Here is a 14,368-nt window from a genome sequence, read left to right on the forward strand (position 1 = left end):
AGCCAACCCATTTTACTGGCTGTGCAAATATCCACAACACGGCAAAGTGTTCTCCAAAAGGAATTGGGATAGAGAGAGAGAGAGTTACCGAGGCCGCCTTTCAGGAGGTACAGTTACTGAAGGTTGCTGCAGTCATTAGCATAGTTGTGGGGGGTCAAACCATGTTGGTAACAGAACGCTGGCAAGGCTTTGAACTTGAGCAGCAATAATGGTCGGCAAGGTTTATATTGGGCTGGGAACACAGCCGGAAAGATCCAGTTTTTGGTGAGATCTGATTTGAGGTCGCCAATGATGGAGCAACGTGATCGAGTTTTTGACCTTTTCCCGGCTTCATTCTGACTCCGCTATCGACGTCATCTCACGAGATGAAGTGTCCGACCGGATCTTGCACAGAGCAGCGTCATCCTGTGTGTTAGAGAACGGCCGGCGGAAGGAGTTATCACAGAACTATTTCTGAGATCCCTTTGATTGACCGCCTTTATCCACACGAGGGGAACTGCACCAGCATTGCACGGCGAAATGTTCGTTGCACGGCATTCAAATTGTTTATTTTTTTGTACTGTCACTGATGGAGTTTTGCCGAAATAAGTTTATTTAGCGTTTTATTTCTTCATGAAATCAAAATGACATTTTAAAGTTTTCGGAGCCTAAGCGATAGGGAGACCAAAAAACAAATTTAGCGGTGAATTATTTTTTATTGCAGACATTGGTTTGCGTGGCTGAGATAAGCAACTCACTCACCACACGTGAGACGCTGGTTTAATCACGGAAGACCGAATCCTGGATTCGAACCCAGGCCCTACAGCAGCGCTGGCCCTGTCCCCTTATTCTGGGCCACTTGCTCACTTCCATCTTCTGTCTGACGCAACGTCACGGCATGGCGCTACAGAGGGGAGAGCTTTGCGTATAGTTACGAGTGATAGTGCGGTTGAACTGTGATCTTGTCTCGTGAGGAGATTACAGAAGCAATGGAAAGGCACGCTATCAACGTCTAATCCGCGGGTTATGGCTGGTGCAAATTCCCAGCACCTGTGCTATCACCCAAAATCAGTTGTTGAACTTCTTGATGAGTCAAAGAGCGTCCAGAAGCCTCCACGGAACGGACCTTTGGCCCTTTCATCATCGACATCTGTAGCAGTCATGGTCAATCCACTGTTGGGTGAAGCCTCTTCACGATGTCCTTCATCCCACGCTGTACTGCGAGGACACGATCCCCACTGCTCCCGAACATGAGCCGAGCTCACAGCTCCATCTCCTCTCGGGGGCGTGATCCATCCTTTGGCTGCCGTTCCGTCACCAGTCTTGTCCACTGGCCGTAATCCCTTCTAACAACGTCGCCTTCATAGGCCCACCTACGAAATTCGAGAATGATACGATTTGAAATTAATTTGACTTTTCTCAGATCTGATTGATCGTACGTACATCCGTGGTCAATGGCAGAAATCCCAGGTCTGAGTCCGGCATGCTATGATTCGGTCGGTTGGTCTCTAGATTGTCCCTTATTCTGTTCGCCATTTAGTTTTGGTCTCCGTAATATTGGGCTGTATATACGTTTAATTTTGTTGCTATAGCGGCCAGCATAGACTTCCTCTCTTCGTTCGATAATTCTGTGTCTGGAGTGCATTGTGGTGTCGTCTGGCTCTATTGTGGGACATTGTTGTCACTATTGAATGATGTCCTTTTCTACCCACCTCACCGAGTTAAACAATGCCTTCAAAGCTTAATTTTAACATTTTCCTTCCTCATTCCGACAAGGTTTGCAGTCACAAGTTGCATGTAGTGATTCCACACAACAGTTCGTGCCCGGGCGATTCTTACCCACCACTCCCCGCTCCCTCACCTGCCCAGACAACGCCACGGCCGCTTGATCCAGAGCTGCTGGTGGCTGGGGGCCAGAGCCGTGCCTAGGGTGCACGGAGACTCTGGGCGACCGCCCTGGGCCCTGCATTTGGGGGGGGGGGGGCTCTGCGCTTCACCGTCACAGTGTCACATGTTAATGCTTCCGGTTTAGTTTGAAGGCGTCGGGGGGCCCACACGGCGGGGTTTGCCACGGGCCCCCCATGGATGCCCTGCTGGGGACCGTGGTTTAGGTCCATGAGGGATTCTGAGTCTGTTTCACTTTTTTTAAATCACGTCTTTAAAAAACTCACATATTTATACAGGCTTTCCCTGTAACTTAAGATTTAAGAATCAATTTTGTTGTCCTTTGTGGATTACTCTGTCATTATTATTCGCTTTCATCATAGTTCTTGATTTCATTGGAATTTAGATTTTCTTATTATCAGATATTTTGCGTGGATGTTAACTATACCTTTAAGTGTAGTTTTATCTTTTTTTCCATACAGCGCTTTGAGATACTTCACTACGAAAGGCGCTTCACAAAATAGAGGTTGTTATTATTGGCGTTATCTGACCATACTTCACCGCACTGCTCGGCACAGCCCCCCAACCCGCCTCAAGTCGAGGCCCTCCCACCGCGCGCCGTATCAACGGCATAGCCACAGTAAAGTCGCTCGCAAACTGAGCAATTAACGTTGCACCAATGTTGCTGTGTACTCTCGAGCCAGTCAGCGGCAAAAGGTTACCGAACTTGATAAAAACTCTTAAAGTGCAGAGATGGGGTAAATCGGAAGGTTCAATGTGTCATCGTAAATCCACAAAACCCATGCGATGGCGATGACGCATCCGGCTCTTGGGGTTTTTCATCGATAACCGCGAAGTTAAATATCGCAGCGTAAGAAAACAAAAATTTCCCACGCAGGTGGTGAGTGCGTGACCTCACAGAGGCTGGGTGGCAAGTTTACCCGGCTAATCAACACACGCGAGGCGGACCAGCCGGGCTCACATCTCTAAGTTACTAAGCCAGCACCTCTACAGCTCTTGCTTCAAGCCCAAGCGCAGACTTCATCTGGGAAAAATAAACAGGCACACACAAAAAAAAAACACACAATAAACCAGGTGGGGTCTGCCTTGCTTCTCAAGGGTGGTGCATCGCAACAGAAGAAGGATATAGGCACAGCCCCTTGAGAGCAAGAGCGGGCAAGTCAATCTTTATTTATTCTTTACGTGCCAATTATCACCCCCTCAACATATGGTGGGGGCATCGGTGAACATTACAGTGGGGCGGGAGCAGCGCAGGGGACATTGAGCGACAGCAGAGAGAAACCCGTCGCGACCTCGGCGGACCAACACCGACTGAGCAGAGTAAATTTCGATTTAAAGCTTTCGTGACTGCAGGGATTAATCTTCTTGGTTCTTTCGGTAAAGTCACGTAGACTGGAAATAAGAAAATAATAAAAATAAAATAGTTTCATTATTTTTTTATTTTATTATTTCCATTCTACGTGACTTTACCGAAAGAACCAAGAAGATGAGCAGAGTAAGTTGCAACCGCGCGAAAAGGTGTGCCTTACATCCGGGACTTCATTTCTCACCCGATATTTTCCAGGAGCGCTGCTACGCCGGCCTGGAGTTTATAATTGGCGTAAGGCACTTCCAGCAGAGTATAGGCTCTCGAGTGCCGATGCACACTAATTCTTTTGCAGTATTATTGTACCATATATTTCGATAATCCTATGGAAATATAATGATTGTTCGATATTCATCGGGACTATATTATTATTTAAGTTTTTTTTCAACTTCATTGTGATTATCTGCGTCGTGTTATTGGGAGACACTTATATTCAGAAACTGTGCAGCTTGCAGCGCATCATCACCTTGTGTCGGAAAGCATCTCTAGTGTAGTCAGACAAGTTCACCAGGCATAGCACGATGTAGCTTTACTGGACATCTATGAAAAGCACTGAACGCCTGTGAACAAGAGATTTGTAGCGCATCGGATTCCTCCAGTATAAATACAGATTCTAGCTCAAACGGTCAGAGAGCTGAGCTGGCTCTGCCGAAGAAGATCCTCGGTTCGAAACTGGGTTTTAGCCGTTGCCTCGCGATGAGACCAGGTTCTCAAGTCTAGCTAGTTGATGGCCTCAGGCCGGTCACCGACGACTGCACAACAACAACATCAACAAAAAACCCAACAAATGACATGTTTTGTTCTGAGTTAAATTTGGCCAAAATTCCAGCTCTGGGAATTAAAAATGTTCGTTTGTCTGTCATGGGTCCAACATCACTCTCATTGGCAGAGTCGGAGGGACATGCGCTCTCCTCGACTGAAAGGGCCAGAGCTTTAGTTGATTTCAGAGGCAGCTCTGCAATGTCCACTTACGTGTGGGCTGTCCTCTACAAGAGGAACGTCTGCTGTTGTGCAAGAGATCTGATGGATACTTTGTTTTAAAACACGATGACACCGATAGCGCATTTCGGGACACAATTGCGTGGGGCAGGCGGGGGGGGGAAAGACATACAAAACAGACGCCATACACCATCTATGAACTTCCCAGAGCTGTCCTCTAGGGTGCACGGAAAATCATGTCGATCGCCCCGGGCCCCGCGCTTCGGGGGCTGTGACGGTTTAGTTTGAAGGCGTCGGTTGTGATTTGGCACAGGGCCCCCCCCCCAGCCTAGAGACGATCCTGTTTCGTGTTACCCTTACGGTGGAACGATCGCGGGTTCTAAAATCGACGCTTTTCTCTCTCTACACAGCCGACAGTTGTAATCGTGTGCCATGGGGCACACAATGTCTTGCCAGCCGCATGACGAATGGCAAACAAACTGGGGTGTGAGTTGAGCAGCCTCGTAAAAAGCCACACACACACGTGGATATTGCCCTTATGGACACGTCACTATACGTGTGGGGGTGTAGATTGCATCAATGTTCGTACGCGGTCATATCTCACAGATAGGTGAACACATTCAATATATTACGATTTAAAGCTTTCGTGACTGCAGGGATTCAACTTCTTGGTTCTTTCGGTAAAGTCACGTAGAATGGAAACAATAAAATAATACAAATAAAACATAATAAAATAATTCTCACGACGTTTCGGCCACAATGCAAGCAGCCATCCTCAGGTGAAGAACAGGTCTGTCAGACTCTGTCGTCTCGACAGACCTGTTCTTCACCTGAGGACGGCTGCTTGCGTTGTGGCCGAAACATCGTGAGAATTATTTTATTATGTTTTATTTGTATTATTTTATTATTTCCATTCTACGTGACTTTACCGAAAGAACCAAGAAGACATTCAATATAATTTCAAGCACCGAGTTGGTTCTCGTACAGGAGGCAAACATAGCAGCGGTTAACATGAATTTCCCCGTGTCGGTGTCATTTTATTGTGGCTAAACTGTGGTTGTCTCAAAGGTTACAACGTTTTGTCCGTGTGTGTCTGTTCATTGCCAAACATTTGTGTTTGTAGTGTTGGTTGATATTACTGTGTCCCATAAGTTGTTCAAAAGTTATGAGGAAAAGATAAGTGTGAGCTTTCTCGGAAGGTTCCCAAAACGTTCCTCTTCTCCTCTGGCCATGTCTCGCTTGCTTTGTAAATTTATCCCGTCTTCAACCATCATATAATTGATCAGGTTTCAATCATTTTAATAATAATGCCCTTTAACCCACATGGCTCCACAGAGTCCTTTGCCTTGATCTGGCTTCCAAATTCTGCGTGAGAGTTGTTGACTTTGTGTGGGAGGAAAACAGAGTGAGGGGTAAATCTCCACACAAATAGATTCACGAATAAATATTTTCACTGACATCTCCTGGCCACCTCAAAGGCCAAGCCTATAACATCTGGTTTTCCCAGGCAGTCTCTCATCCTCATAATAACCAGGTTCAATGCTGCTTAGCATCTGAGATACAATTAGCTTGGGCGCATTCTAGGGCGGTCTGGTCGAAGTTAACGATGTTGGTGGTGCATTGGCACGGGAGTTAGTGAACCGTGCTTTCTGAGCTAAATCCTCGGCCATGGCTGACATCAGTGGCTAACGATTTCTGAACTGTTCCTGGCCCCATCCTTCACCAACCTGCACTGACCAGTGTGGTGAGGTATGGTTAAACACACCATACAACCACCCTGCCATGGGGGGAGGCTTTCATGCAGCAATGGATTGAAGGGTCATGAATAAATGATGTTGCTAGGTGGAGTTGACCCATATTCAGGTTTTTATTAATTAATAATTTTGGTTACATTTTATTAGAAGCGTTTAACTCAGCACATTTTCAGAATTCACTCGGTGTAATAACACGACCAGCACACACAATTAGAATTTCGCTCACCGAGCAAACTGGATCGAGTTAATGACCGATGGACCAAATGATTGAAAATATCCACTGACTTAATGATGCATAACGCACCGAACATTCGCAGCAGTCGGAGTTCAAGCCGGGCAGTCTTTTCCGGGAAGATTCCCTGACAGTTTCCCAACCCTCGCACGTCTCTGACCTTCTGTTGTAGGTTGAACGTGTGACGACGGTGCTTTCCAGGCAAGGGAAAACACAGCGAGCATGAACTATCACGGCGCGCAGCCGCAGTACGTCCAACCCACGGCGGAGCACGCGGCCATGGGCCCACCACGTGCCAAGTAAGGACAATAGCTCTCACAACTTGTGCCCGTCTCCACACATCGACCCGTTGAGAGATGTGTCCTCGAAAACAAACAATGATAACCCACAACATCTCACAGTATGTCGAGCTTCTTTCGCACCGTACGCAGGCAACCGCGTGCTAATCGTTGTCCAAGAGGAGGCAGGTTTGTGATGAGAGTACAAGTGGATGGGGACAAAATCGTTTTTTAGTTCATTTTGCAAGCCAGTCTTTGCGACATAATACAAAGGGACAATGATTGTAGTTCCAAATAGATTGTACCCATACATTTCGTTTCTTTACTCTTTGGTTTTTTCGGTAAAGTCACATAGGTAAAACTTTACCAAAGAGTATGGACCCTTGCAGTCACAAAAACTTCAAATCTAGAATTTCGTGTCTTGCAACAAAAAAACACACGGATGTCCCAATGTGATTGAATGGGATGGTGGTATGTAACGTTGTAACGTTGGCATTTTTGGAGGTAATTTCAGAGACTTTTCTCAGGTTGCATTGTAAGTTATAAACTTTACAGATTGAAAGTTACAGTGATTTCAGGTTTTCATGGCAGGTTTATGTTGAGTGAACTGCACTTTATATCATCTTTATTTGGACCGGAAGGTCAGTAAAGAACAAACACTACACAAAAGCATTTTTCGATTTAATGCTTTCGTGACTGCAGGGATTCATCTTCTTGGTTCTTTCGGTAAAGTCACGTAGAAGGGAGATAATAAAATAATACAAAGAAAACATAATAAAATAATGCTCACGACTGCGTCTCCCCGACAGACCTGGTCTTCACCTGATGACGGCTGCTTGCGTTTGGCCGAAACGTCGTGAGAATTATTTTATTATGTTTTATTTTTATTATTTTATTATTTCCCTTCTACGTGACTTTACCGAAAGAACCAAGAAGATACACAAAAGCATTTCAGCAACACAATCGCTGAGCACAGTTACAGGAGACTGGCATCGCTGACGCCTCTTTTCCTTCTTGTGCTCTGCCACCACCGTCAGCTGATATATCGTGCTAATCGTCAATATCGTGAAAGATTATATCGCGACAACCCTGAGCTTAGTCGACGACTCGATACGTTATTACAACCCCTGTTTTCTTTTTACATTTTCACATTCTGTTTGGCGCAGTGGTTATCGCACGCTGCACCGCACTGTGGAACCCATAGCCCCGGCTACGACTGACATCTGAACCTCTCCCCAGGGCCGATTACCCCGCCACTCCCCACCACTCGATCCCCCACCAAAACACGGAGATGATGTGGTCAACACCACTCGTACCTAATCGATTAATTATCTGGCTTAACCTGTGATTTGCTGCGACTAATCAATGCCATTGTTGGACCCTCTGCCAGTGGCCTTGGACCCACGGAGGGCGGACCGCCGGCCAAGAGCGCCAGGGAGCTTTACGGTGAGGAAGAGAGCTTGCGCACACACACACGCACAACGATGACGCCGACAACGACGACCACAACAATGACAAAAACGACGACAATGACGACAACGACAATCACCACGACGACAACAACGACAATGACAAGGACGACGACAATGACGATGATGACAACAACAGCCACCATTTTCCACCAAGGGCATCGCGCCCTTTCAGATGCACATCTGCAGCCGTCTGGAATGCTCTTCCTTCCGATATTAAGAAGCTACTGGAGCTATGCAATTTTTTTATCATCTAGATTGAAAAGAATTTCTTTATAACTTCTTTTTGTCTTTAGTTTTTAGACCTTCCCCCGCGCCTCCGATTAGCACGGTTTGCTGCTTAGGGTTCGAAAGAAGTTCAACAAACATACAAGTGGTGGCGACGTCACCACGGTGCTTGTGCCAGGCTATGTTCACTTTGAGGCCACGTGAAGTTTCGCACGCCCGCTGTCAGGAGGTCATCGGACAGACCCCGGTGTCACCACGGTGCTTGTGCCAGGCTATGTTCACTTTGAGGCCACGTGAAGTGTCGAACGCCCGCTGTCAGGAGGTCATCGGACAGACCCCGGTACCGCACACACGCGGGTGAGCGTGCCCTTAGCGACACCGCAGCGCCGTTGCGCAAAGTGTCACTGTTGCCCAAGAGCGATTGGGTGAGTGAGTGAGCAAGCGAGCGTATTTGCCCAAGCGTGATGGCAGTGAGATGAACCTTACACTTTTTTGGTGAGTCAGTCCCGTTCCACCAAGAGAAATAGCCCTCGACACGCTTGAGCAACAGCGGCGGCCTCCAAGGGGAGATAAGATTAAACTATTTTTTTTGTATTTTACCAAGTAAGGCCCACTGAGCTATATAGCTCTTTTTCAGAAGCGACCTGGCCACACTTAATAGATAAACAAAGTGGCTTGTCAGGTGGACATTCAAAGCAGCCAAAAACTCTAAACGCGTGTTTTCACATGTGGAGGGACAACTTGGAGGACCTGGAGAAAAATCCACGTGAACACGGGGAGAGAGACACGCAAACTCCAAATATACAGGAGGCATCAGGGTCAGAGTGTAACAACTTGACGTGATCCCGTGGAGACGGAGCAGTGAAATCAGCTTGAATGCAAGAGCTGTATGGATTATTGCATCGCAAGACCGTTCATAGGGCTTGCGACAGCTTGGCGTGGCCTTCATCCAGCAGTGGATAAATCATGACCAATGATGATGATGCCCGTGTTGTTTCCGGCCGTTCAACGCGCGTTTAGAGTATTTGTCTGATATAAATCTGGAGGGGCGTAAATGGGCTGTGTGGGTGTCCTGGGATCACCCGAGGCCCTTCCCGGGGGGAGGGGGTTGTGGGGTGTCCTGAGATCCCCCGGGGCTCCTCCCAACGGGTGGGGGCTGTCCTAGGATCCCCTGGGACCCCGCCCCTCGGTTGGGAGGTGGATAAAAGGCAGACCTCTCTCCAGGCTGGGGACCAGTCGAAGACAGAAGCCGAAGACCCGCTAGATAGGACCCTGAGACCCTTATCCCCGCTGCCTTTGTCAGGGCCGGGACTCTGTGCGGCTCAGTGGTGAGACCCTGGGAACCCCTGGCACGACGTCCTTGTAAGGGCCGGATCCAGCGGGTCCGTGGTCGAAACTCGCACCCTGGCTAGGGCGAGTTAGAATAGCCTCTCCCTAGGTACCCATAGCCGGAGGACCCTGAGAATAGTCCTGTGTTAGGGCACGTTAGCCCGGAGGCAGTGCCTCCCCAGACAGTGGTACAGGAAGACAGTGACCCTGAGTGTTCTGGGACTGCACTGCCGAACGAGGTGGTTTACTAAAGAGTGTTGCCTCCAAGAACCGTCTCCAACGTCTCCTGAATCCACAACACTACAAATCTACACGTGATGATAAGCCGCTTCGTTGAGCTATCATTTGCTGCCAGGTCGCTTCTGATAAAAAGGTCTACAGCTCAGTGGGCCTTACCTGGTAAAATAAATAAAATAGTTAATTCATAGTTTAGTAAAATAGCTGGGCAACTGACTAAACGCGACCATCATCCGTGCATCAAATAAATAAGCATAAAATAAACGCATTGGCAGTATCTAATGGACATTATGACTATGTTTAAATACGTTACTCTTAATTTAAACGCCTGTTTGTGTTTGTGCATTGTGGCGATCTTTGTGCATGACAAAAAAAAACCGAATAAATCGTTTACATGTTTACATTTAATGAGTGTCTAACGTATGCGGGTAGTGTACGTGTCCAGCCGGGCATAGTGCTGTTCACACCAAACGACGTTGTACCGTGCCAGCCTTAATAGGTGCTCGCTAACAGAACTCGCCCCAAAAGTGTGTAAGAGGCTACATAGAGCTCTTGAAACAACGATGGATGAGGCAAGATGTCACCTCTACGATGCTTTTCCAACTGTCGTGTTTTCATCATCTTGGTGAGCTCTTTCCTCACCCATAATTGTTGAGATATATTTAGTCACAATGAATGTATTGAAGAGAGCTATTTCTATTCATATGCATCTGTGTTTGTACATATTTATGTGCGTTTTATTAATCGGGCAGTGGTTGTCCTGTGGCTAGCGCAGTGCGCTACAGACCCGACGACCTGAGTTCGATTCCCGCTCACGGCCAACACCAATGAACCGGCCCTGGGCCTCCCTTCAGTCGACTCAGCCTCAAATGAGTACCTGGTGCGGTGTGTAACCCTTCGCCCTGGGGGACGGTGCTGGCCAACGACCCTGTCGTGTGCCATACCAGCCTTAATCGGTGCTTGCTTAACAGCACTTGCCCCAACAAACCTGCTCATGCTCTACGGGGACCTTTGTCTTTGTGTGTGTGCCCCACTGTGCGTGTACAGAGCAGCGCAAACAGTACTCTCGTGGGTCGGGGGCGCAGGCGGAGGTGGCGGAGTACCGCGTGGAGGTGAGCCATCGTCACTTGGCACGAGGTTCGGTGGTGCAGGGGAATGACAGTGGACGGTAAAAGCCCACCGACTTTGAAGCCACGCGTTTCCCCCCACTGCACCGGGTTGAACTTGCAATCGCAATACGATGTGGATTTGCATAACGTCCAAACGCACATCCTTCCTCGGTGGAAACGCGCGCGTGAACTCACGCTGTTATTTTACGGCCGTCGACGGTGCCGTTTGTTGCTGGCCGCGTGATGCTTTGGACCTTCGGGGTGTGTGCTCAGCAGTGGGTTTTAGAAGAAGAAGTATGCATCGGAGGGGAGGGGAAGAGAGTTCGTTTTTATCAGATAAAACCTGGAGCCCACACGGGATTTTTTTACAAGATCGACCTCAACCTGGTCGTGATGGCCCATAAAATGTTAAACTGAGACAGCATCTCAAGGCACTCTAATAAACCGTGGTGTTGACATGTGTATAACCAGAGCAGGTGGATGATGATATCTGTCGTCATTAACATCATGCCCGATCCACAAATACGAAGGAGGCATCACAGCGATCCACTCCACTGCTCCTGACGCTGTTGTCTGGCTTGACCACCTGCATCTGAAATCGTCGTTGTTGCTCTGCATCTACATCTACATCATCATCTTCATCGTATGTCATCTATCCACTGCTGGAAGGAACTCGGGTCACCGTGTTTTCAGCGCAGCGTGCTAACCACTATACTAACTGCTTCTCGTGTGTGTGCATATACGGATGCTTTGTTGTCGCTAGCCGTGATCTATCCATCGCTAGATGGTCTCCCCAAAAACCCTTGCCGTCCGTCGTGGCCCTACAATGCAGCAATCCATGGAGCCGCAGGGCATGACCCATAAACACCGCACGCTGTCCGCTTCAAAGTTATTTCCGTAAAATTTTACCAATTTTAAATTTATCCCCCAAATTACCGAATTTAAAATCAGCCCTTACCGACAGAATCTCTCCTCCTGTGAAACACAGCTGCTTTCGCGATAGCCTCGCGCTATCATCATCATCATCGTATTAAATTAATTGGTTACCTCCCTTCCTTCTTCCCCGCTACCCTCCTCTCCCCCCCCTCCCGCACCCCCGCTGCTGCCCCCTCCGCCCGGCGACGTGGGCAGCACCTGGTGTCGCTGCCCATGGGCGGCCCCGAGGGCGTGCGCTCCCCGGAGGAGGGCGTGCAGCGCATGCGGCGCCTGGCCGCCACCGGGCACCTGTGGTCGCAGGACGTGAGCCTCCGCGTGGCGGCCGAGGGCATTCAACTTCTTGACCAGGACACCAAGGTGAGTGCGGAGCACGGAAAGGGCACGGGGGCGTGGCCTCGGGGCGGTAGAACAGCTGTGCAGGGAAGACAAGGGGCATTGGCAGGTAAGGGCATGTCAGGGAAGTGAAAGGGCAGGGCGTAACTGACTCACCCACGCTGGGACGGTGATGGTGTTTTCACTCCGTGTGTGTGTTAACCACCGACTTATCCCACGATTAAGACACATGTTGTACTATCTATAGGTAATTACCTTCAAAAGTACACGGTAAGCATCGCGAGGGTAATTTTGAAATTTTGACTGAGGTCAACTAATTAGTGGAAATGTCCTTAAACATCTCATGCTTGCTCCTAACGGACAACAAACGGGCCTTAGACCCTCCTCCAAACGAGCCTTAGGCGAGCGTGATAGCCAATATTCTTAGGTCATTTCGGTAAAGTCACGTAGGTAAAAAATTTAAATTAATAAAAGGGAAAAAAATATACATATTTATTTTTCTTTTATTAATTTTGATTTTAACTTATATTTATTTTACTTTTATTAATTTTAATTAAAAAAATTTACCTACGAGACTTTACCGAAAAAACCTAAGAATATGAATCGTTGCAGTCACGAAAGCTTCAAATCTAGTGATAGCCAATGCCAAAAGCACTCTCTCTCAGACGTCAACTGCATTCGTCACCGCCTGTAAATTCTCCGTCGATGGGCAACCGCGTGATCCCCCGTGATTGTGTGCGGGAATGACAAAAAAAACATCCAGGAGGAACTGGAGAACTTCCCCACCCAGACGATCCAGCGCTGCCTGGCGATGGCCGGCATGTCGTCGGAAGACCCCATTCTGTCGCTCATCTGCCACGATCCCTCAGAGCCGTGTGCCGAACTCTACCTGTTCCAGTGCGGGCGCGTGCAGGTGAGAAGCCAGCAACCCGTACGTCTCTACGGGACGAGCACGAGTTAAAGGCAGGAAGTCTGAAACTTTAGAAATATTTCAGAGTATCGCACATTGCCTTACAGAGCTAAATCTATGGTATTCTTTTAATCAACTGTTAGTGTCCGTGTTTAGAGATGTTGCCCCAAATTAGCACGATATAAATTAGATTTGTATTATTTATTATTCAGAACATCTCACTGCAACTCCTCTCCCACCCTCATGCAGCTTCTTTGTAAAGCGTCATGAGCTGCGGTTGCATTTAGACGGCACATATATTGACATTATTGTTGTTGTTGTGTTTGTTGTCGAGTGAAAATGCTCTTATCCACGGCGGAGATGTGAGGTGTGGGGAAAGCGCTATGCGATAGGCTGTCTGTGGATTTGTCTCCTATTATACTCACGGTTATCCGTGGATGAACGCGGATAATTTGATAAATTTCCCACCACTTGTGGGTCGCTCCTCTCATGCGTACAAACCTAAAGCAGTGGGACGAGTTGTATCCATTCCAGGAGAACTTTTCCACGTGACTCTCGTCCACTGAAAGACGCAGACGATTGGGAATTTTATGCCACCACATTTGGATAACTCCCCTTAACAGCGGGCGAGCGTGGATAACAGAGAGTAACGACTCGTGAAAAACTAGGATTTTCCACGGATCGATGGGTGGAGCAGTTTAGGTGGATTTCTTCAGACTAGCATACACTCAAATGGCTTAGACAACTACTGTGAAGGAAACGAATGGTCCTCTGTGTGTTTCCCTGCCAGGGCATGGCCATACAGAAGCACGTGGACCACGTGTTGTCTGGCTCCCCGCGCTCTCCAATGAACAAGTGAGTTTGTAACCCACATTGAGACTGACTGCCTCTCTCTATATAATAATAATCATATGACCGCAGATTTTGAACAATATCTTGAGATACAGCTGCATTTAGACTTCGTATAAGTCCACATTTTATCAACTTGCACCAAGACCTATAAACTAACATGAATACGGAAAGACTAACAGAGATCCATATTCGTACAAAGAGACTTGTATACCCGCACAGGGACCCACAGACTCACAGAGTGATGCACCCACAGACTCACAGAGTGATCCATATACTCACACAGGGACTCACAGACTCACAAAGTGATCCATATATCTCCAAACTCACACACATATAGAAGACCTATGACCGAGTGCTTCTATCAAACAATATCTCACTGTCTCTGTAAACCGTCTTGAGATAACGGCCACATTTTTAAACCCTCTGTACAAAATCCGAATTGCGTCTGTCTCAATCATCGCATTGTAGTTCCTGTGGCGAGCTCGCCGGTCGGCGTCCCCCCCATTCCCCCC

The 14,368-nt window shown here is 47.9% G+C and overlaps 1 protein-coding gene across 1 annotated transcript in view; it reads left to right on the plus strand.

Annotated features, from left to right (window-relative positions):
• Positions 1–14,368, plus strand: part of LOC144723047 (epidermal growth factor receptor kinase substrate 8-like) — a 41,250-nt gene that overhangs the window by 5,293 nt on the left and 21,589 nt on the right. Inside the window, exons 3-8 of the mRNA XM_078601586.1 lie at positions 6,348–6,474; positions 7,844–7,899; positions 10,764–10,828; positions 11,957–12,118; positions 12,858–13,007; positions 13,795–13,859. Coding sequence (XP_078457712.1) covers positions 6,398–6,474; positions 7,844–7,899; positions 10,764–10,828; positions 11,957–12,118; positions 12,858–13,007; positions 13,795–13,859 — 575 coding nt within the window. The 5' untranslated portion in view covers positions 6,348–6,397. The remainder of the gene's footprint in view (positions 1–6,347; positions 6,475–7,843; positions 7,900–10,763; positions 10,829–11,956; positions 12,119–12,857; positions 13,008–13,794; positions 13,860–14,368) is intronic.

Source organism: Lampetra planeri, chromosome 16 (assembly GCF_965212315.1).
Source record: "Lampetra planeri chromosome 16, kcLamPlan1.2.h2, whole genome shotgun sequence".
NCBI classification, from domain to species: Eukaryota; Metazoa; Chordata; class Hyperoartia; order Petromyzontiformes; family Petromyzontidae; genus Lampetra; species Lampetra planeri.